Source organism: Hyperoodon ampullatus (assembly GCF_949752795.1).
Source record: "Hyperoodon ampullatus genome assembly, chromosome: 11".
Classification (NCBI taxonomy): domain Eukaryota; kingdom Metazoa; phylum Chordata; class Mammalia; order Artiodactyla; family Ziphiidae; genus Hyperoodon; species Hyperoodon ampullatus.
Genome location: NC_136924.1, coordinates 18,945,411 through 18,969,537, shown reverse-complemented (window position 1 = coordinate 18,969,537; position 24,127 = coordinate 18,945,411). Strand labels below are relative to the sequence as shown.

General features: G+C 42.8%; 1 protein-coding gene across 1 annotated transcript in view; it reads right to left on the bottom strand.

Annotated features, from left to right (window-relative positions):
• PLXNC1 (plexin C1) overlaps window positions 1–24,127 on the bottom strand; it is a gene marked incomplete at both ends in the record, with an annotated part of 144,770 nt that overhangs the window by 54,949 nt on the left and 65,694 nt on the right. The window contains 6 exons of the mRNA XM_079715967.1: window positions 1,749–1,836; window positions 4,456–4,635; window positions 7,756–7,895; window positions 19,445–19,546; window positions 19,687–19,789; window positions 21,807–21,894. Coding sequence (XP_079572093.1) covers window positions 1,749–1,836; window positions 4,456–4,635; window positions 7,756–7,895; window positions 19,445–19,546; window positions 19,687–19,789; window positions 21,807–21,894 — 701 coding nt within the window. The remainder of the gene's footprint in view (window positions 1–1,748; window positions 1,837–4,455; window positions 4,636–7,755; window positions 7,896–19,444; window positions 19,547–19,686; window positions 19,790–21,806; window positions 21,895–24,127) is intronic.

Sequence of the window (24,127 nt, the reverse complement as noted above, 5' to 3'; positions counted from 1 at the left end):
CCTTTGTGACCCCACTCCCAGGATGTCGTTCATATTCTCCTTCTAACGACCATGCTACAAAGGTGACCCGTCATCTCCCCACCATCCCTAGATACCTGCAAGAGCATCCTTATGCGTCTCCCGGGCTATTTTTTCAGTTACTGCCTCTCCATATGATCCTATGCACCATCGCCAAAATCATCATCATCGAGGGTACCTATCCTCACGTCACTCCCTGCTCAAAGATCTTCAATCCCTCCCCACTGCCTACAGAGTTAAGGGCAAACTTTTCAGTCTGATCCTCTCTTACGGCCCAGCGTGGCTTTGCAGCCGTCCCTCTGGCTCATTCCCGACCCATCCTCTCGGCTCCAGTAGAGCAGGACTCGCCGATATTCCCATCAGGGGCCTGGGAGTAACTGTCTCCTCTGCCCCCCTGCTTGTACCTGCTCAAGTCCTACCCATCCCGCTCCACTCCACAGACATGCTGAAATCTGCTCTAGTTTAATTTCTCTTTCGTGTGGAAACACACAGTGGGGTATCTGAGCTGGAAGGGAATCAGAGGACCTAGCACTAACTTCAACACGGCCTGTGCGCTCAGCTTTCCATCCCAGTGTAGATTACCCATCTCCCTCGGTGAAGGCAGTGTGACTCTCTTATTTACCTTTTGTCCCTGCAGCCAGGAAAATGTCTGGCCCACAGTAGGTGCTCAGTGAATTCTACTTGATATAGGGACAGCACTGGGGACGGAGAGCAAGTTCACTCACAATGCAGGCAATGCCTCTGGTAAGAGGGTCAATCTATACGAACCACTCAACAGGATGTGTTGACATCATGGAGATGGGGCCTGGCATCAGATACAACATGAGGCTTGGAACTGGCTCTGAAGGGTTTCAGGACTTGGACATGTGTATGACAAGGCTCTAGGAGGACTTAGGAAGGCCTCCTGGATCTAGACCTGAAGCCACACTGGTTCCAAGCGGAGGCCGGGTCTGTGGCCACTAACACGCCTGCCAGCTTTGGCAGGCAGTGGTCTGGCTGGGCCTCAGAGAGGCTGTTATCTTCACATCTCTCATGAAGGAGGAACAGAAAGGGGAAGAGAGAATGGGGAGAGCCTTTGAGAAGAGCCTAGAAGTGCACTCAGAGGCCCCGACTTGTCTCTGAAGTTCATCATTTCCCATGACGAGGCCCGGGTGTGACTCGTGTGGGGCTAAGAACTAAGTGGGGCCGAGGGCCAGACCCCTGTGCGGGGACAGGAAAGGCAAGAGGAGGTGAGGTCAGAAGGAAGGCACCAAACCAGGTCAAAGAGACAAGGGCAAGAGAAGGAGAAGCATATGACAGGATCTCTGGGACTTTCACAGGTCACCTTACCTCTGAACCACAGCGTGCTCTGTGTGGTGGGACCACTACCACCTACTCTTCACAGGAATGCTCTTCCTTACATCACCTCTCAGGCACTCACAAGGCATTCTCACACGTATTCACAAACCCTGTCTCATCAAGGTGACTTATTACATAGGGAGGAGACGGCAGGTCTTGTCGTATCACCTCTCTTCCCTCTGTGCCACACCTCGAAACTCTCAACTCCAAGTCTGAGGTCTTATTATTTCCATTATAGTACAGATGGTATTTATTATAGATCATGCAACAGGTAAAAGCTTATGATAGCACAAAGGCACAGAAACAAAAAATATCCCCCAACATATCTGAGTGTGATGAAAACAAAGTCATCCTTGAAAATAACTATTATTACAAAGCAGCTGAAGACTTACATTTATGTTTCCTTTTAGCTCGTGTGAAATGATTAAGTTGTCAATTACATCAAAATTTCGACCCATGATGGTTATATTCTGACCACCACTGCAAGGAAAAAAGCAACGAGAGGCGTTTCATAGATAAACACACAGGCATTTTGCATTTATGAATAAAACCATCAATTTATTCATACTCAATATTAAACTCAGTTATGTTTGAGAGCAAATTAATAAAGTATAATTTCAAACGCACGACAGCTTAACAAGTCTTTTCATGATACTGATAGTTTTTAAGATACATAAATATAAAAATTCAAGTTGGATCCTGTTTTAATTTTAAGAAAATGCCCAAATTCTTGTATAGAATTTTAAGCTTTGCTGTGTCATGTTTCCACATACAATTAGATCATCAGCTGTACCTTGAAAAGATTTCACTAAATAGAATTTTGTTTGATTACTGTTTAATCTATATGAAGACTCTTCAATCTAACAGTTTTCAAAATCAAACTCCCAACCTCCAATTATATTTTATGTAGGGAGACAGGGAATACTTTGGACAAGGTAAACTTATAAATGCCATTAAAAGTCTGAATTCCTATTTGGTAAACCACATAAATAACAGCTATGTCCTATCTCTCTGAAACTAAGCCAAATAATTTCACATATTCTTAGCACATAATTGCATTTAAGCAAAGTGGTCATTAGATGTGAAATAAACAGCTGGCCACAGCTCTGGCCACCCTTTCCCGTTCACATAGGTCACTAGACACTCATTCCAGGGGACAGGAGCCTGGATAGGTCAGCTCCATCGGCCAGCCGAGCCCATGATGACAAGACCAGGAGGTGGGTACGAGCAGGCCAATTTGTGTAGGGCAGAGGAACGACATTAAGCCCTGAACCTTCCAGCCACAAGGGGGAAGAGCTGAGCTGGCCTCATGCCAGCCTGTCACCATTACTAGAAAACCAGGCCAAGTGTGCTCCACCAACGGTCAGACTGCAGAGCCATGTTTTGCCAAGAGACAAGGGCTCAGAATGTCACAGGTGACTGGACATTAAGAATCCTCATATTGGGCTTCCCCGATGGCGCAGTGGTTGAGAGTCCCCCTGCCGATGCAGGGGACACGGGTTCGTGCCCCGGTCCGGGAAGATCCCACATGCGGCGGAGCGGCTGGGCCCATGAGCCATGGCCGCTGAGCCTGTGCGTCCGGAGCCTGTGCTCCGCAACAGGAGAGGCCACAGCAGTGAGAGGCCCGCGTACCGCAAAAAAAAAAAAAAAAGAATCCTCTTATTTTACAACAAAGGAGAACACTGGTGGCTCAGAGCACAGCACCCAGAGCCAGACTGCCCCGAGCCTGAAAGTTGTCTAAATGCTCCCCACCTCAGTCTCCTCATTGGCAAAAAGCGCTACTCACAGCGGACCCCTCAGGCTTGGGAGGATTTGTGAGACAACAGATCCAACACACCAGGCATGTGGGGAGTGCTGCATCCATGTTTGCTTTTATTTATAGGAAGGATTGAGACCCACGGCAGAGAGTGCCATGCTAGGGCCTTAGTTTGGAAATTTCAGCTTTCCTCATGCCACTATTACAGGCAGAATTGAAGTTCCAACCCCCAGTACCTCAGCATGTGACTGTATTTGGAGATAGGACCCTGAAAGAGGTAATTAAGGTTAAATGAGGTCATTAGGGTGTGCCCGAATCCAATATGACAGGTGTCCTTGTAAAAAAAGATTAGGACACAGGGAAGACCACTGTGAAGGCACAGACAGAGGATGGCCCTCTACAAGCCTAGGAGAGAGGCCTCAGAATAAATCAACCCTGAAGGCGCCTTGATCTTGGACTTCTAGCTTCCAGAAATGTGATGAAATACATTTCTGTTATTTAGCCATCCCGTCTGTGGCTCTTTGTTATGGCAGCCCTAGCAGCCTAATACATCCACCTCTCACTTCATCTTAAATAGGAATATTAGAAGTGATTTTCTTCTTTTTCTTTTTTTTTTTTAAAACAAAACTGCATCTGTAGTTTCACCTAGACAGTACTTTGAAAGTTAGCTTCATGCTGTGTTAGGTGGAGAAACTATCTTTAGGGTTATATTCTAAAATCTGAATGTGAATTTAAATTCAACTTGGGGGGAGTTTTTTTGTTTTTGTTTTCCTTAATGTAAGAGTCACCTGAAAAGAGTTTCTTTGGAATTTCCATCTCTCACTTAGGGAATATCTTTGAAATGTAGATACTGCTTTTCATTTAGATAGCTCCCAATATTTCCTCAAATTATTCAAAACAGCTTACTCTAAAAGTTATAAATTGAAAGATGTAAGAAAGAAGAAGCTTTGTGTCATGGGCAGGAGTGAAATGTAATGAAGAGGGTTATGTATTTGTAACAGAAACCTAGGTTTAGTTACTACAATTGAACAAAATTTTTTAAATGCATAAGGTTTAATACGATCTGAACAGAAACCAGAGTCTGAGCAAACATTTTAGCTGTGAGTTTCCTGGCAGCCACAGCTAAGAGTAAAACAAGATGTACTCACAGTGCTTACTGTGACAACGGAAAGCAAGCTGCTTATCAGGTATAGCTTTGTTTTCTAAGAATAAATCCTACAGAGGAAATTCTGTGAGGAGAATTTAGATATGACAATTATTTCTATATTTTGCGTGAAATCCATGATCTTTATGCATATGACCTTGTTAACCACAACAAGAGAAAAAGATGCTCTAGAAAGTACCTGATCCAGGTGGTAGCAGGATATATGAGGGAGCAGAGCGGCAGAGCGATGTAAGACAAGTGTCCCACGGGAGAGCAGCTCCCGCCGTCGAACTGGATACACACATCCTTCATTTCTTTTCGGCTCGATGGAAGAGAGAATTTCATATGGGTGTCATTTAGCACATGGCTAACCTGTATCCTAGAAAGGGGTAGAAAAGAACTCTTCAATGACACAGACCTCAGCACAATTGATTACCCAAGGGGACGGGATATGAAATTCACTTGAACTACAACAGCTCCCAAACTATCGGAACAGCCACAGGCAACTGCCGATTCATCGGGGTCCACTTACCCAGTATGGGTATTACCTGGGGGCTGGGTTCCTCTTTCTTTTGTGCATTTTTATGTTTTTATTTGCATTTCCCTTAGAAGTGGGGAAAGAAGGCAATGTAACCATTGCCTTTAAGAAGCCCTAATAGGAAGTGGAACGTGGACTAGGTATTAAAGTATACTAAGGAATTGTCATTAATTTTGTTGAGTATGCTAAGGCTAAGGCTATATGTTAGACATATATACTGAAGTACTGTACTTATGAATGAAAGGATATGGTGAGATATCCTGGGATATGCTTTTACTTTATTTTTTTATTTTTTAAAATTAAAATATTTATTTATTTATTTTTGGCTGCATTGGGTCTTCATCGCTGCGCATGGGCTCTCTCTAGCTGCGGCGAGCGGGGGCTACTCTTCATTGCGGTGCGCGGGCTTCTCATTGCGGTGGCTTCTCTTGTTGCGGAGCATGGGCTCTAGGCGCGCAGGCTTTAATAGTTGTGGCACACGGGCTTAGTAGCTGTGGCTCGTGGGCTGTAGAGCGCAGGCTCAATAGTTGTGGCACATGGCCTTAGTTGCTCCGCGGCATGTGGGATCTTCCCGGACCGGGGCTCGAACCTGTGTCCCCTGCATTGGCAGGTGGATTCTTAACCACTGCACCACCAGGGAAGTCCTGGGACATGCTTTTAAAAACTCCAGCCGCCATCCTTCCTTCACTTCCAAAAATGCAGAGGAGATAGATGAAACAAAATTGGCAGAACGTTAAGGTTTGAAGCTGGAGGAGGGGTACAGAGAGGTTCGTTACACTCTTTTCTCTTGTGTATGATTGGAAAATTCCATGATGAAAAGCTTGAAAAAAGAGAAGTCCCAGTCAAGCACCGGGGCAGGGGCGTGGTAGAACCCAACCCCAGGCAGAGATGGGGATTCTCCTGTTCAAAGAGCAGAGAGCACAAAACTGAAGTCCTAAAGTCCATGCCAAGAGCCCAGGGGTCTCAGACTCAATCAGCATCAGAACCAAGCTGCCTCCCGAGGAGCTCTAGACTGGAATTTAGCTGGGACTGTCCTAGGTGCTCCTGAAATCTGTAGAGCATGCCCTCAACACCTTTTAGGAGTCAAAACAAAGGCTTCCACAACATTCCCTCTGTAACCTGCAGCTTCCTCTGTACATTCCGTCTACAATGAGCCTCTAAAGCGCAAGTCATGAAGATGGGGTTCTGTCTGAATAATGCTCAGTATAATTATGCAAAATGAGAATCTATTATTATTACTTAAAGGCTACGTGCATGATTATCTACTTTAATGCACATAGCCTTTAAGTAGTAATAATAGATTCTAACAATAAGGCAAATGCAAAAAAATTTGAGTCGGTTTGTACTTATACCACCACAAATTTACATTCTAAGATTTTATATTCAGAGCAAAGCTCTAGGAAATTCATTGTAAAATGGCTGATCATTAATATTCAAACTTATTTATCAATTTTTGAAGGAGGCAGAAATATGGGTCATTCCACTACTATCCTTATAGTTTTCTCTTCAGAGTAATTAGGCATTTAAAAAATACCATATTAAAAGAGTTTAGGATTATGGTATGAACTCAGATATAGGATTAACTGGGTATTATGTTTACTGCTCGTGAACTTGGGTTCACCACACAGATGTGGTTACTGAAATGCTACATGCAGAAAGGTCTCTCTTAGTCATTTAATTTAATAACTGCAGTATCTCAAGACACATTCAGAATTGGAATGAGAGAATAAACAGTCAGAAACAGGGTAATGCTAGGAAAAATGACTATTTTCCAGTGAATATGACTGCCTTTCAGTGAACACACAGGTGTCTAACTTCACAGATTTTGCTACACAAAATGAAAGATTTTTGCAGGGGGGTATTTAGCCAGGATAAATGGTACAAAAATACCTATGTCGCATAGATACAGCCACTAATGTGTGCTTGATAATTCTGGTAAATAGCAGAACAGAGCAGAGCCCCCAGTGAGCAGCTTTTTCCATCAAAATGACAGACATCCCAAATTTACTGCTAGGAGGGGAAGGGGATGGCAGTTAAATGCAGCAAATGAATTAAAACAGAAAACTCAGTAAATAAGTGTGGCAGATTCAAACACTGTACAAATCTGTTTCAGTAGTTAAGAACCAAAACACCACGCTTCAGTGGATTGTCTTCAGCGCGTTCCCACGATGAGAACAAAGTCAGTATTATACTTCATGCAGACTGAAACATCTTTTACTTCAAATTATAAAGACTAACAAGCAGAAAACTCAAATTATCTATTATGTTATTATTATTGTCTCTCTTTTTGTGGGGTAGCATTTGCACAAGAGTGCTAGTGAAATACTGAGATTTTCTTCTCTCAAAATTTCATTGAAAGGATGTGTTGGGGAAAGAGATCATAGAAATAATGATGTTCAAATGGTACATTGACCAGATATTTGTGTTGGGGTGTTTTGTTTTCCTTCTTCTTTTTTAAATTAATGTATGTTCCACTGAGTTATTATTCGAGCCTGAAACCAATCCAATAAAGAGAAGGCTAAAAAGAATACGATGGATTGGAAAATTTCTTCTTTCAACTGTAATACATTGAAAGTGTGGTCCTATTTTCCCATAAAATTCCAAAGTGCTCAACTATTTTTCTAAGTGGATCATCTTCAAAAATGATGTTTTCTACTCAAATCACTTGATTTTGTTCATGAAAACAAAACAAGACCCCAAGAGGCAACATCCTGGAATTATTGTATACTGAGATTGGGGATAACATGGGACAGATTCTCCCACAATTAACTTTAAATGTGGTGCTTAAATTATTTCACTTATTGAAATTATGTTATATCAAATATGCAGACTAATTGGCTCAAATTGGCACATGGAAATAAATAAACTATATAAAGATTATAATCATAGTGCTATTCCTTTGATGTAAGTTTTAGCTTTTCACTACTTTACGAAGAATAAATTACTCATATTTCAACTCACACATCCTTATCACAAGTACTGGTTCCTTTCAGGATCATTGTGATATTCGATGCCTGGGTAAAGTTTGCTCCCGTGACGATCACATTACTTTTCCCTAAGGTTGATATTTTCTGTGGCTCAATGGACTTAATGTAGAAGACCTATTGGAAGGAAAAGATTCAAACACAAGATCAAAGCTGAGAAATGGCACTGTTCGAAAAAATCTGTTTATGTGCCGCAGTTTGAAGAAATCACTGGGAAATTACAACATTTTGCAAACACAAGCAGACAGTGTTTAATGAAATCAGTGAATTCAAGGGAGAGGGCTGAAGACTCATGTCTCTCAACATGTGACAGCATGAGGTCAAACCAATTAGTCTTTGTCTCACAAGACAGTTGAAAATACAGTTGAAGAGTCTGACATTCTGTCTGAAGAGTGAGCTATCACTAGAGTCTCAAAAATGCTTGCTGCCTTCCAGCCTCTGCAGGCTCACAACATAGCAAAATGAAGGAAAAGACGAGGAGTCCACTGACTGTTAAGTCAGCACCAGACTCATCATTAAGTTGGAATAAATGTCAATCTGGATAACTTTAATTCCCAAGAAAGCAGTTCCTAGTTTTTGTTTGTTTCAGTAGGCTATTTGAATCAAGGAGTATACTGCAGCGAAAAAAAAAAAATCTCAAGAAATCAACCTAAGTCACCTAATATCAAGTAGTTGCATGCCTAAACTACTGGGGCCAACCATTTCCATTCTATGGTTTGCAGATACCATCTTTTCCTTGTACCCATTACAAGCTTTATCAGGCCTTTCTTTATCAAGAAAGGCTCCCTTGGAACCCCTCGTAACTGGGGCCCCACCTCATGTAGATTTATGCACCTTACTTCTCTATTTGCAACGTTTAATCAAATTCTCCTTTTTAAAAAAGCCCTCTATTTGGTGGCAAGAATCATTTTCCCTTTCAAAGACAAAACAATCCTGATTTCTTTCACTTTTCTCTACAGATGCCACTGTCTATCTTTCTGATCATTTAGTAGTTGTTTTGTAGACCATTTCCAGCAAGTCTGTGTTCTTCTATAGTATGGACCAAACAGGACAAGATTCTAAGATTCTAGCCAATATAAAGCTCAGCAGATCTTTAGCATGAGTGAATTTTCATACTCACACTCTTGATATTTGAAAACGACCCCCAGGTCCAGAGATGCTTAATCATGTGAAATTTGGCTTAAATCATAAACACAGAGTGTATCCACTTAGAGGATAAAGTCTAGGAGGAAGCCACTTAAGGCACTGGGGGAGCTTTAGTCACATCCAGCACCTGCCTACCACCTGCTTCTTCAAGCAGCCCAGGGTCCTTTGCTCCTTTGTATGTATAATGCTCGTCACGACGGACTTGCTGCACTGCTGGGGCTGCCCATCCTGCTGAAAGGATGTTTATCATCCTGCTCCTTGACAAACCCAGGTGCTCTATGGTAAAGCAGTCACCACCACTCATTATTGCTATGGATCGGTTTTGCAGATTGAGGTAAATTCATCGTTTATGTCATCACAGTAATGATGTAATACGACAGAGAATTGATTTCGGTGGCAGAATTTATTTTAATCACTTTAGTAAAGGACTTGAGCCCCGTATTTATAGAATCACGAAGGACCCGAAAGGGTCACTTTAATTATGCTGTTAGAGTCGACTGCATTTTATGGGGGAAATTATCTGCAAGAGTGGTACTTGGAATGGGGGGAATTAGCCAAGACTTCAAGATAAATCCCTTGCAAATGCCAAGTGTGCGTTGGATAGCAAAAGGCTTACTCTTTGCTCTGACATGATGACAGCTAAGTGAACAGGTATTTGTTAAACACCTACAGGATCTCTAGGACAGCGCTAGGTGTTGTGGAGGACACATAACCTCTGCGTGCACTACTAGATCAGGGGTGGGCAAACTCCTGGATTTGCCTGGAGCAAATCAAATTCAGTCCATTGCTCGTTCTTGTACAGCCTACGAAAAAATGTCAAAAGAAGAATAATATTCCAGGACATGTGTAAACACATGAAATTCAAATTTCAGTGTCCATAAATAAAGTTTTTTTGGAACAGAGCCACGCCCATCATTTATGCACTGTCTGTCACTGCTTTTGTACTACAACGGCAGAGCTGAGTCTCTGCGACAGAGATCATGTGGTTTGCAAAGCCTAAAATATTAACTGTCTGGCTCTTTGAAGAAAAAAATCTTGCCAACCCCTGCACTAGAGGATCCACTGTCTTCTTAGGGAGGCAAGAGGCTTTATGTTAAACCTCAAGGCAGACTCACATTTATATCCAAGTCAGCTATGATTCTCAGGTTTCTTTGAAGACAGCCCTTCTCACTTCTTAGACTGCTGATGTCTGTTCAAGCAAAATTTCAAACATGCCCAGTAAATGCTACTTCTCTGCTCTCATGAGAGGCTAAAGAGAGCCTTATAACTAACCTAAAACAGATTTTCTAAAGGGGATTATATGTTGCTCCTTAAACTGGCTCTACAAATACCATCAGAGGACCCGCCACGTCATCTCATTAACTTTTTAAAAATAAATTTATTTATTTAATTTATTTATTTTTGGCTGTGTTGGGTCTTTGTTGCTGCACGTGGGCTTTCTCTAGTTGTGGCGAGTGGGGGCTACTCTTTGTTGAGGTGCACGGGCTTCTAATTGCAGTGGCTTCTCTTGTTGTGGAGCACGGGCTCTAGGCGCATGGGCTTCAGTAGTTGTGGCACGTGGGCTCAGTAGTTGTGGCTCATGGGCTCTAGAGCCCAGGCTCAGTAGTTGTGGCACACGGGCTTAGTTGCTCTGAGGCATGTGGGATCTTCCCGGACCAGGGCTCTAACCTGTGTCCCCTGCATTGGCAGGCGGATTCCTAACCACTGCACCACGCCTCATTAACTTTTTATTTCCTCTTGGGTAGAGACAGCTACTTCAAAAGGATTTGGTTTTAAAACCTTATTGTTTCGAGACGTTTCCATTGGCTGTCTAGGATGGGATCCAGCCCTGGCCTATCTCATGAAAGCAGATGCTTCTTGTCTGCTTGCAAAGAGGGTCTGATTAGTTGTCCTTTGCTTGCTTGGAGAACCTTTTTTAATCTTAATAAGTGCATTAAAGAGCTAGCAAGGGGATCTCATTAAATAAATAGCACAGGTATACAAGGAGGAAAAAAACAGGCTTCTTATACGGCTGTGCTACATGGCTACAAGTCTTAGAAATAAAACATTTTCTATTTTTACTGATAAATATCCTTTAAAAATCTATTACAGACAAAAGGCCAAGAATGATCTCTCCACACACTCAACATTTAAATCTATTTCTGTATTTTAATCAAAAATTAATTCACAACCCGAAATGAAGTAGCAGGTCCCATAAGCTGACACATACAAGGGGTTAATTTAAAAACATAATCTAGCTTGATGCAAAGAGATAATTCCTTACAGCCCTACAGTGAAATTCCTCCCTCATCCTATGTCCAAGGATTTCCATTTATCAAATCAAAATACCATTGGCTGTAACCCTTATCGCCCTGAGTTGCCCAGCAATTAACCTCAGAATAGTCCACTTCCTGTCAGTTACATTTTAAAGACTTAAGAGTTATTTTTAAACGGCTGCACAATTTAAAATTATTTCATAAAATACTATGAGCTCTGGTTGCTCACAAGTTTAAATCACTCCCTGTTTGGTATAAAAAAGCACCTTAGAAACTGGCTAACTAGGTAATTACAGAATAGCCAGTTATTTTTATTTATTTTTAAAAAACAAAGTCATTATAAGACACTGGAAATAGCACAACCACTAAGAACTAGTTATCTCTGGAAAGGTCTAAGAGGATTACTCCTGATAGTAAGAGCACTTTTTGTGAAGTCTGACGTCAACACAATTCAAATTACCATGACATTAATGGAGAAACTACCACGATGATTGAAAAGAATATCGGAAAGAGGTACATTAGGAAGGCTCAGTTTATTCAGACCAAATTGTACTCTCTTAATCTGTTTTTTTTAAAAAAAAATTTGAATATAGCAAAGCTCTCTATAGCCCTGGACCCGAATCAACACTCAGTAAAACATCTCTCAGATTTTCACTTGTGAAATTAGTTCAAACAGGACCGGATAAAAAGTCACATGAATTCAAAACCAGCTGGAAATCTGAAACCAAAGGACGTTAGAGAGATGAAAGGTAGCACAACTAATTAAAGGAAAGTGTCCTGTAGGGCCCTACAGGGGTATTTGGTTCAGAATTATTTAACATCTTTATTAATGACCGAAAAGGATGGAAGTAATATATTAATGAAATGTATAAACTGAGAAGAGTGGTAACCAGCAGTGGAGATGGTGAAGTGTAAGAGGAGGTGAGACGTGGAAAGAAAAACAGCAAAATACAATCCCGCCAAAGAAAAATGAAAGCGTTAAATAGAACGAAAAGGTTGTGTCCATCCTGTGCTCGGCCCCCAGGTGAATGCCCCTTGGTGGGGGCCCCTGGGACAGGTCCTTGGGAGACTGGAATGTAACTTGGTCCCAGGAATTGTCAAGAGTTAGAATGCCAACTGAGATGGATCTGGAAACTTCTAAGAAGGTGACAGACCAAGACCCTGTGCAGGGAGATTAAGGCTTGCTTCTGGACCTGGGGGACTTGAAGGCGAGGCTGCCGAGGCCAGTTTATAAAGTAGTTACTCTCGGTCACTGAACTCCCCGAATGGGGCTCCTGAGACCCGGCCGGGGTGCCCAGGACTCTGTGACCAGGGAGGGTAGTGTCTCCCCTCTAGCAGAGACCCCACCACTGAAACCCCACCCCCTTGCTGAGCTTCAACTTCACCGTGAGACTCCTGCCGCTCCCCTCTGCTGAAGGCCTCAGTTTCCCACCTGAAGCCTCTGCTGCTCTCCCCGTCTTGGAAAAGATGCCAGCCTTGCCTGGGTCTAACTCCTTCACTCTGACTGTGCCCCAGCCTACCCGCTTTGTCCCAAGGCTTCGACGCTAATGCCCTCCCCTGACAGCCTGCCCAGGCCATGGATGGGGCAGGCCGTGCCAGCCTAATGCCAAGAGAAGAAGTCCCTTCCAGACTGACTTCTATCATCAATACTACATTGAGGTCACACAACGTAGAGCAGTGGTTAAAGCTGTGGGCCCTGGAGTCAGATTGCCTGGGTTCAAATCTCATGTCTATCATTTACTACCTACTGACCCTGTGCAAGTCAACATTTGTCTATCAAATGGGGAAAACAGGTCCATTGTGAGGCTCAGATAAAGAGGCACTTTGAGCTCAGGATATAGCATAGGCTGCACACATACAGGTCACCACTACTCAATTTAGCACATTCTGGCATTCCTGTGCATAACTTTTTCCGTTGTGCACACTCAGATGCTTCATGAAAATGAATCTTATTTCCTTTAAAATATTATCAACTCCACAAGGGCACACACTTTGCCTACCTGCCCAGCACATAGTAGGTGTTTAATAAACACTTTTTGAATGAATGAATGAACGAATGAGTGAATAAAGGAGCAGTTGGCAGTGAACCCCACGGCACCCAGCACAGTGCTAGGCCCACAGAAGCTACTCAACAAGGTACATAATAAAGTTGATTTCATTTTCAAGGCAAGGACCCTGAAAGAGGTGATTTGGATTGCCTGTGAGAAGTTAAAATGCAATCAAAAGTGATGGAGGAAGAGAAATCACAAGGAAGAGAAAGAATATGAATTCTCCGAGAGCAGGAGAACATGATTTTGTATGGTGTGCTTCTACCCGGCGGCGATAAGCATAACAAATATTAGAACAACATCATATCACAGATCTCCACAACCTTTCCTCGACAACAGGAAAAAAGAGCAGCCACCTCTTCTCTCAGCAGGTGGAGGCACCAGATATAAGACTGTTAAGAAAAGGAAGGAAAAGAGGTTAGGGCAGGGCGGCAGGGCCAACCGTCTCTGACAGAGACTGGCCCTTACAGCTGAAAAGACTTCCCATCCAAAGGGCAAACGTAGATTTTTGAGTTATTTTCCCTGTTCTGGTGATGCTTTTCCTAACGCAGCCCCCTGGTACACGACAATATGTGTTTGTAGGTCACGGTCAAGGGATGGGTCATAGGGTCATGAAACAGTGTGAGGGCGACAGGGCATAACAGGGATTGAGCCAGGAACCCTCTCTCATAAATACCACATCCATGGATGAGCAAATTCATGCATTAAAAAAAGAAATGTCTTGAAGAGCACTGTACTGCTGGCTGAAGAACAAAATGGAAGGCTCCATAGATGTAGGCTCCCGGGTCATTTCCATCTTGTTTTGTCCCATAATTTCCTGCATCCTTCTGCTCCAGCCAAATCGAATCACTTAGGGTCTCCCGTAATGGGTACCCTGGAATTTTCTGGTGACCCACTATGCTTTTGCAGTGCTAGCCCCTCTGCTTAGAAGACCCACTCCTCTGGTCTCCACGTGTCTCTTCCCTCAACTGCTGGCTGAAATGCCATCTTGTGTCAATCCATCCATCCATCCATCCAAGACTTATCCAACCACACTGATTAAGAGCTTTTACCTGCCAGGCACTGGGTTTAAATAATCAGGAATGACTAAGACAAGGCCCCAGGCACAGAGAGGTTCTCTGGGTTTGTATACTGCCTGGTACCTTCCCTAGGTTAATTTTTTTTTTTTTTTTGCGGTACGCGGGCCTCTTACTGTTGTGGCCTCTCCCGTTGTGGAGCACAAGCTCCGGACGTGCAGGCTCAGTGGCCATGGCTCACGGGCTCAGCCGCTCCGCGGCATGTGGGATCTTCCCAGACTGGGGCACGAACCCGTGTCTCCTGCATCGGCAGGCAGACTCTCAACCACTGCACCACCAGGGAAGCCCCTAGGTTAATATTTTTTTATCTTGTATTCTTATCTATGTGCTCATGTACATATAAGATTCTTGAGACTGAGGACAAGATATGTGCCCCCCATCATGGTATCCACGGAACTCAGTGTAATGGTATCTACTAGGTGCTCGATAAACACCTGCAGAGAGAATCAACCCTAGCTCAGCATCAGGAAGCCTAAGACTATGTCTGTACCATTCACAGTTCGCGTCCCCATGCCTGGCACACAGGAAGCACTCAGTATGTACGTGATGTGGAAGATGCACTGAATGAAAGCCCTCGATGCTTCTCTGCTAGGAATAGAGTGTTCAGTGCTTCATTCAAGGCCAGCATGAGAATCAAACTGGAAACTTGGATTCACACATTCTGCATGATAATGAAAAGACAGCAGCGTCTCACAATGCATGAGAAATCCCTTCCGCAACAAATACTACTCCACTCCCTATTAACCAAATGTGAGTTTCTCAACTAAGTCATGTAGTTAAAGAAAACATTTCAGTATCAACATGAAGTCTTTCTCCAATATGATATTGCTTATATGTGGAATCTTAAAAAATGGTACAAATGAACCTATTTCCAAAACAGAAATAGAGTCACAGATGTAGGAAACAAACCTATGGTTAACAATGGGGAAAGCGGGGTGGGGGGTGAATTGGGAGATTGGGATTGACATGTACACAACTGCTATATATTGGGTTGGCCAAAAAGTTCGTTCAGGTTTTGTTCTCCGTAAGATGTTACAGAAAAACCCGAACAAACTTTTTGGCTAACCCAATATAAAATAAGGACCTTCTGTACAGCACAGGGAACTCTACTCAATACTCTGTAATGACCTATATGGGAAAAGAATTTTAAAAAGAGTGGATATAAGTATATGCATAACTGATTCACTTTGCTGTACAGCAGAAACTAACACAACATTGTAAATCAACTCCACTCCAATAAAAATTAACTAAAAATAAAAGATGTCTTTCTACAAAGGTCATTCACAGAGAAGCACTGAAGACAGGTCTGGGCTTTGTTCATTACTGCCGCCTCTTGCTCCCTTGGTGACCCCAGTTCTTTTAACCACATAGTGTCAAAAGTCAAAAGGTTCCGTAAGACACAATACAGGAAACCAGGATTCTGTGACCTAATTTTTTCCTTTAAAATAAAAATGTAAAAAGTCATTGTCTGAACCACGACTTAGCGATAGAAAGGAAGACACTATCGATGCATAAAAGAACTGGATGGGGCTTCCCTGACGGCGCAGTGGTTAAGAATCCACCTGCCAGTGCAGAGGACACGGGTTCAAGCCCTGGTCCGGGAAGATCCCACATGCCACGGAGCAACTAAGCCCGTGTGCCACAACTACTGAGCCTGAGCTGTAGCGCCTGTGAGACACAACTACTGAGCCCGCGAGCCACAACTACTGAAGCCCGCGTGCCTAGACCCCGTGCTCCGCAACAAGAGAAGCCACCGCAATGAGAAGCCCACGCCCCGCAACAAAGAGTAGCCCCCGCTCGCCACAACCAGAGAAAGTCCGTGCACAGCAATGAAGACCCAACACAGCTAAAAATAAAATAAATTAATTTAAAAAAAGAAAAGAAAAAGAACTGGGTGAATTTCCAGAGAATTATGTTGAGTTAAAAAGGCCAATCCCCAAAGGGTACCTCTGGATGATACCATTTGTTTAAAGTCCTTGACATGATAAAATTATAGAAATGGAGAATAGATTAGTGGTAGCCAGGGGTCAGAAATAGAGAGTGGGAGGGAGGAAGTGGGTGTGACTATTGACAGGCAACGTGGGGGAGACTTGAGGTGACAGGGCTGTTCTGGATCTTGACTGTTGTCACTGTCAATATCCTGGTTGTGATATTGTGCTATTGTTTTGCAAGATGTTACTATTGGGGGAAACTGGGTAAAAGATATGAGATCTCTCTGTATTAGTTTCTCACAACTACATAAGAATCTACAATTACTTCAAAATAAATTATTTTTCTTCCAAAACAATCATGAAAAAGAAGAACAAAGTTGAAGGACTCACACTTTCTGATTTCAAAACTTATTACGAAACAGTGTCTTATTACAAAATAGAACAGACATATAGACCAATGGAATAGGATATATAGCATAGAAGTAAACTGCTGCATACATAGTCAAATGATTTTTGATAAGGGTGCCAAGAATATTTAATGGGGGAAAGGACAGTTTTTTTCAACAAACGGTCTTGGGAAAACTGGATATCCACACAGAAATGAAGTTGGATCTTTACCTGACACCATATACGAAAATTAACTCAGAATGGATCAAAGACCTAAATATAAGGATTAAAGCTACAGAACTCTTAGAATAAGAGCTTTATGACACTGGATTTGGCAATGATTTCTTGTATATGAAACCCAAAACACAGGCAAGAAAATAAAAAAATAGACAAACTGCACTTCAACAAAATTAAAAACCTCTCTGCATCAAAGGATACAATCAACAGAGTGAAAAGGCAGCTTATGGAATAGGAGAAAATATTTGCAAATCATATATCTGATATGAGGTTGATATCTAAAATATATAAAGACTGGGCTTCCCTGGTGGCGCAGTGGTTGAGAGTCCGCCTGCCGATGTGGGGGACACCGGTTCATGTCCCGGTCCGGGAGGATCCCACATGCCGCGGAACGGCTGGGCCCGTGAGCCATGGCCGCTGAGCCTGCGCGTCCAGAGCCTGTGCCCCGCAACGGGAGAGGCCACAACAGTGAGAGGCCCGCGTACCGCAAAAAAATTAAAAAATAATAAAATAAAATAAAATAAAATATATAAAGACCTCCTACAATTCAACCACAAAAAAACCTGATTATAAAATGGACAAAACGCTTGAATAGACATTTCTCCATAGAAGGCACACAAATGGCCAATAAGCACACGAAAAGAGTCTCTATATCACTCATCAGTAGGGAAATGCAAATCAAAACCACAACAGAATACCACCTTATACCCATTTAAGACGAATACTATAAAAAAACAAAAACAGCAAAGTGCTGGCAAGAACGTGGAACGCTCATACGCTGTTGGTGGGAATGTAAAATGGCAGAGCGATAAGGAAAACAATGGTGTTCCTCAAAAAATTAAAAATAGTATGACCATATGATCCAGCAACTCCACTTCTGGGTCCCTACCCAAAAGAACTGGAACAGGGTCTTGAAGAGGTGTTTGTACACACCTGTTTATAGCAGTATGAGTTCCAATAGCCAAAAGCTGGGTGCGACTCAAGTGTCCATCAATGGATGACTGGATAAACAAATGTAATATATACAAACAATGGAACATTGTTCAGCCTTAAAGGACATTCTGACCCAAGCTACAATATGGATGAACCTTGAAGACATTATGTTAAGTGAAATAAGCCAGTCACAAAAAAGACAAATCCTGTTTGATTCCACTTATCTGAGGTACCTAGAGTAGTCAAATTCATGGTAGCTGCCAGGGCTGGGAGAAGAGAAAGTGAGGAGTTACTGTTTCATGGGTACAAGGTTTCAGTTTTGCAAGATGAAACATGTTCTGAAGATGGATGGTGGTGATGGTTGCTCAACAATGTGAATGTACTTAACTCTACTGAACTGTACACTTAAATGTGGTACATTTTATGTTATTTTTAAATTTTTAAAAATCAACTGAAATTTTTAAAAAACTACTGAAACAACAACAAAAGAGAAGTTTAATTTTTTTTTTAAAAAAGCCACTGCCTTTTTGATTCAAACACCTGTCACTATGCCTTAGTTTCATAAACCAATGGGAAGAGAAATGTGGCTCATCACTTAATAAAACCTCAAAGACTTTAATAAAAGTCTGAAGATACTGGCACACCAAGCTTTTCTAATGCCTTTAATTAACTTCATAATCCATTTTGATTCACATTCCCTTTGCTTGTTACTAAATTCACCTAAAGTTACTCTCAACTTTTTGGTAGTGATTAAAAATGTGCTACTTATTTATATTGGCACCTGACCTTAAGTAGCAGCAAATGGATACATCAAAGCCACAGATTAGCCAAGAAACAGAAAACTGAGCCTTTAAGAACAAAACATGTTACTGTTTTTAATTTGTCTGCTCCCACTAGACCCAAGGTTAATGAGAACAAGAACTTGTCCTTTTTTGTTTTTCACCACATAGCAGATGCTCAATTAACTTCCATCAAATGAATGAAGTCAGCATTTGTGTACTAAATGCATCAACCCGGAAATGTTTACATGGTCATGTTCTCTCTTTTCAAACATGTCTGTCAGTTGAGCTTGGTGATTTACTTTGAAGAAAATAAGAGGAATTTCCAAAGAAATTTCATGGTAAGTATTTTTCCATGAAAAATAGTTTTGAGAAGTGAAGAGAAATGTGTATTTATTACACAGACACAACTCTTTGTTTTGACACTACTGACTACTGCTTAGATCATCTCTGCAAAGAAAAATAATCCAAAGAGATTCGTTTATATATTTTGCATAGACACGCCTAGCCCTCACATACCCCGCCCCCCCCAATGCAATCATAACATGTGGTTAAACATTGAAATCCCCTCAGTGCTGTGTGCTCTATACTTCCTTCTAACTCTCCCTAGAGCCACAAAGTCAGATTTAAAATTTTACTTTTACTGGGCCTTCATTTTTCATAATCACAGATTTTAATTTATTTTATGCGAGTGTGCAGCTTCTGATGTATTGAGCCAATTAAATGCAACTTGGTTAAAAACCAAAGGTAAAAAAGGGAATTTGGGTAGAAAGTAAAATAGGGAATTTTTATAAAAGGAACCCAAAGTAGCAGGAGATGTTATTGCCATTCAAAGGGGGATTTTCCCATTATCGATATGAAAACAGGGTCTGACCTGCAAGCCCTGGGTGGTTCTGTTACTTGTCTTCTCCTTGAACCTTCCTCCTCCTGCTGTCTTGGGTGGGGCCCATTTCTCAAAAGCCACTGGACAGAGGTCCTGAAATGAAGAATATCCCTTCAACATCCGAACAGGTGGAAATTCGAAGTTTGAAATAAAGGCAAAAGACAGGCTGGGGCTAGGTGGTCACAAATATTTATTTTTGGTTAAACCCTGTAATACTGAAAATGTCACCTTACCTGGTTCCTCTTGTAATCAGAAGGGTCACAAGCTGTGAAGGGATGGATACATTTTCTCTCACTTTTACACCAAGCACAGCCAGTTCCAATACATACTGGGCATCTGGCAACACAGAAAACCAACTTAATTCCCTCATTTTAAGGAAAACGTTCATATTCTAGAATTTCCCTCTGTGATGCCGCATGCGAGCATTTAAAAGAAGAAAAAAAAATCCCTGGATAGACTGTGATGCACCCAGGGGAGAGAGGACAGTCCTTTGGGGCTAGGGATATAGTACTGACTTTCTGCCCTGCTCTGGGCAGCCCTCGGGGCTGATGGACCATCATTACACTTGCTGGGGGGTTGCCATGGAAACCTGGAGCTGGGGTCACCTGGTATGTCAGTAGATAACAGGAACCCACTGAATCTGTTTCTGAATCCAGTTCTGCTATTTGTCTACCTTCAGGTAAGTTTCCCTCTGGAGACTGATCTCCCCCAGCCCCCCATAAACCAACCCACCCTTACTCACTGGAGCAGAAACACTGCCAAATGCCTGGAAGACGGGAAACTAAAAGTGCTACCTGGCGAGCAGAGAAAACAGGGTGCCAGTGTTTGCTTTTTAATCAAATTAAGGAAGAACTGTGTCTACTAATCAAACAACCATGCATGGATAACAGCGGAAGACTTGAAAAGCACTTAATAGGATAATCAGTGTTAAAGCAAGAACAATAAAAATGGAAATCGAGGTGGGTTTGGAACCGTAGCCAAAGGAGGCAAAAGGAAGCCTCAGCCCGGGGACAGTGAGAGGACTAGATCATGGAGAGGGGACACATGTGCATTTCATGTATTCTTCCAGAAATGCCAAGGCATCCTGAGACTCTGACCTACAGAAATTGCAGTTTCGGTGGGAGAAGAAAGCACAGACTCGCCTAAGGGTTCACCCACCACCGAAGTGCGCTAGAAGCAGGTTTGTGACTTGCGCTCCTATCAATACCCCTCAAGTGTGATGACTTTTCTAAGTGCTTTTCGAAGGGGAAGTAGGTACCCAAGGAAAGGGTGCTCCCCCTCTGGGGAGCTGTGGGTCTGAGGTCTGGTTCTTAATTACCTAGCTGTGGACCTGGGGCAAGGCGCTTCCTCTCACCAGGCCTTACAAGCGTGGGTGCAGGAGCTGTATTCTGTTTAAACTCTCCTTGAGCTACACAGGTCTATTTAACTCTCTCCCTTTTTCTTTTTTTCCCCATTTTCATGGACTCTCTGTATCAAGTTTGGTGTTTTTCCTCCCTGAATTCATCCTGCTTGTTAGAAATCACTGAATTCAATCCCTCTTTCAAAGTGCCGCAGTGGTAAAGGTGAAGTCCAGCGGCTCCTGTTCATATAGCTGTAGGGTGGCCTCCCAACTCAGCTTCGAGTTCGAATGCCTTTACCCTGAAGAAACAGTGGTTCCCAGACCAGACCCAAAGAAATCCACGTTTGGTACTCACATAGTGGGTCAAGCAAACCACTGAAAGAGCCATAGAATCACTAATAATACAGCTTCCCATTGTTTCCATGGGAACATCCATCCCATCTTGCAGCTGGAAAACCTGGAATCTGGGAGACATATTTCCTCTGTCTTCCATCTGCTTTAGAAGCAAGGAGTGAGGTGTGGTCCTAACTCAGGGGGGTACGTAGCTCAACAGGGCCAAACTCGGTACCAAAACGTGGGTCACAATTAACATGTTCTTTTGATGACAGAGACTTCCTCTTGTGCTTCTCCTTGACTGTGACTTCCCCTCATCTCATGCTCAGACTCTCTTCCTTGACTCAAATTCCCAAAGCCATTCTGATCAGGGGAGAACCTAGCAGCACCCCTTCGCCTATTACTTCAAGGCCACATCTTGGTTGGAGGAATGTATTTCCCTGTGGGTAAAATACACCCAAGCACAGCTGTTTGCCTCTTCACTGCTCCACCTCACTTGGCAGGGCTTGAACAAGTCAGCTTATTAGCTCAGGGGCTCTCCTGTCTCCCGTTAGGCCATGCTCCAAAAGGCACCTTGGAAAGTTCTCCTCCACAAAAGAGGTCTTTAGGAAATCGAAGAGTAAAGCAAATAAATACATTAAAACCAATGAGAGAATATTCACGTTTTAAATAAAATCTTACTCTCTTAATGATGAGCAGTTGGTAAAGTTGAATCTTTTTGACACACTCCAGGAACTGAAGGAGAACGTCACGTTGACAACTAAAACATCTGGAGCAAAGGGGGAAAAGAAGTCATTGACGGTGGAGCCCTGCTATCGTCAAGCAAAGCTGTAAATGCAAAAAATAAATATTTTTTGCCTCCTCCACAAAGAGGGTGGGGTGTGCCAGCTGTTCGCTAACATTTCAATCAGTATGTGGCTCCTTCCCGGGGGCCATTCACATCAGGCAGCCGAACTGCACAGCACAAGCCTCCAAACAGACCCGGGCCCACCTCACGTTCCAGGCCTCCCACGGATAATCACTAAGAAAAAGCCATTTCACAGCCCATTTACAGCTCGTACTCTCCCTGGGATCACTATCTCAGCTTGTAATTGGCCACAGCATAAGAATAAAACAAGTCACCGAGCAAGAACTGCCTAGAACATGATAACCAGAATGTTAGAGAAGAAATCCTGCACCTTCAGAAAAATCCATACTACGGATATTTACCTAACAAACTCCAAAGTGTGGTTCCCATGGGCTGGGAGCCATGATCTTCTTGGAGTCAACTGTTGCCAAATCTATGATGAAGGTTTTCTTATTTGCTTTTGAGAACCTACCCATGGGTCAGAAAACCCCCAAAAGAATAAAGTAATAAGATAAAAACTCTGCTAAATCAGCATGTGAGAAATGACATATTTCCTGTACCTCTTCAACTTACATACTCTACCCCAGGTGATCCCTAAATCTGGTTGTGTATCCGAATCACTTGAGAAATTGATGAAAATATAGATTCCAGAGCCACACTCCTAGATATTCTGACTCAGCAGGGCTGGGGGATGTCCGGAATCTGTGTCTGTAATCTCCCCGTGTACTGACTGTGTATAGCCAGGTTTCGGTGCGGCAGCCTGGAGCGGTGCCTTTCAAATCCTACTGTGGCCAGGGACCAGTGCTACTCTGTGATATCTTCACTGCCACCCATTTTGGTATTAATACCTTCTTCCTTTTATGAATTAACAGGGAGAGCAGATGATGCTTTTAAAATGAAAAGTCTTTCCTTGACAATTTAAGAAGTTGGCCTAACTTTGTTGGCACCCCTAATTTTTCAACTGAAATATTATTAGTATGTGATTCCAAAAGTCTGAGAACCCTTACTTTAAGGGGCTTCTCTTCAGCAGGAACATTCATACTGAAAGCCAGGATGTCACATAAAATTCTGCTCACATAAAGTGGGTACATGTGAAATGACAATCCTCTGTTCCGAAGACAAGAAGGTTTGGAGGGCTGGCGTGACCTCTCAGCAACAGCATTTGAACAGACACTTGATAACAGACACTTGATAACTGTTAGTAGCATGAACATATGGACAGTAAGCACTGAGGGACTCCCAGTGAAAATACATATCAATGGAATCAACAAGTGTCCAGTAATGGAGACTAGCAAGCGTCATCCTTTCCTGAGTATCAGCTGTGCACAAAATGCTACTGGGAAATATCACAAGGAAACGAATATACATGCTCTCTGATCTGGAAGCATTCGCAGTTATTCTAGAAGAGATAAAATAACTTAGGTGAAAAAGCACAGTGACAGTATAGCCAAGGAAACACCTTCTGAGTGGTTCAAGTTCCATGCAGCACCTGGGTACCAAGATTGGGGTGCAGGTGGGGAACCCCGAGGGTACCGGAACGATCGGGATGATTAGAGCAGGATCGGTCAAGGCTATACGGAAGAGGTGACTTTTCAAAGCAGAAGGGAGACAGGATTTGGTGAAAGAGGCAAAGCCACTACAGGCCACAGACCAAGAAAGGTTTGGCAATGGCCACTGGCTGGCTGAATGCAAGAGGCGGGAACGTGGGTTTGTTTGCCTGCTCAGAATATGGAAGGCATCCAGAGAAAAGGTCAGACAGAGGGCTGGGTTCAGTTGACGGAGGCTGTAAAAACCATCAACTACACTGTACGTCAACTCTATTTCACTTTTTAAAAAAAGATTAAAAAAATTTTTAAAGCAATCAACTAGCTTTCCAAGGTGATCTCAAATACTTCCGAAGCTTATGTTCCAGGTGAGCAAGACCTGCATGTTAATAACCCACGAACCCGACTCTACTTCTTCCTGACCCAGAGGGACTCACGAATCCTCAGCCCGTCCGTTGTATTCACTCCTAACCATCCTCTGGATCCACGCACTTCGCTCCACCCTTACCTGTCGTACCTTTACCTGTTTCAGCTCTCAGTCACCTCACCCGCTCACTGCCACAGCTTCCCTCCTCTCTGACCTTTCAGAACCCAGCCCTCCCCTCCTCCTG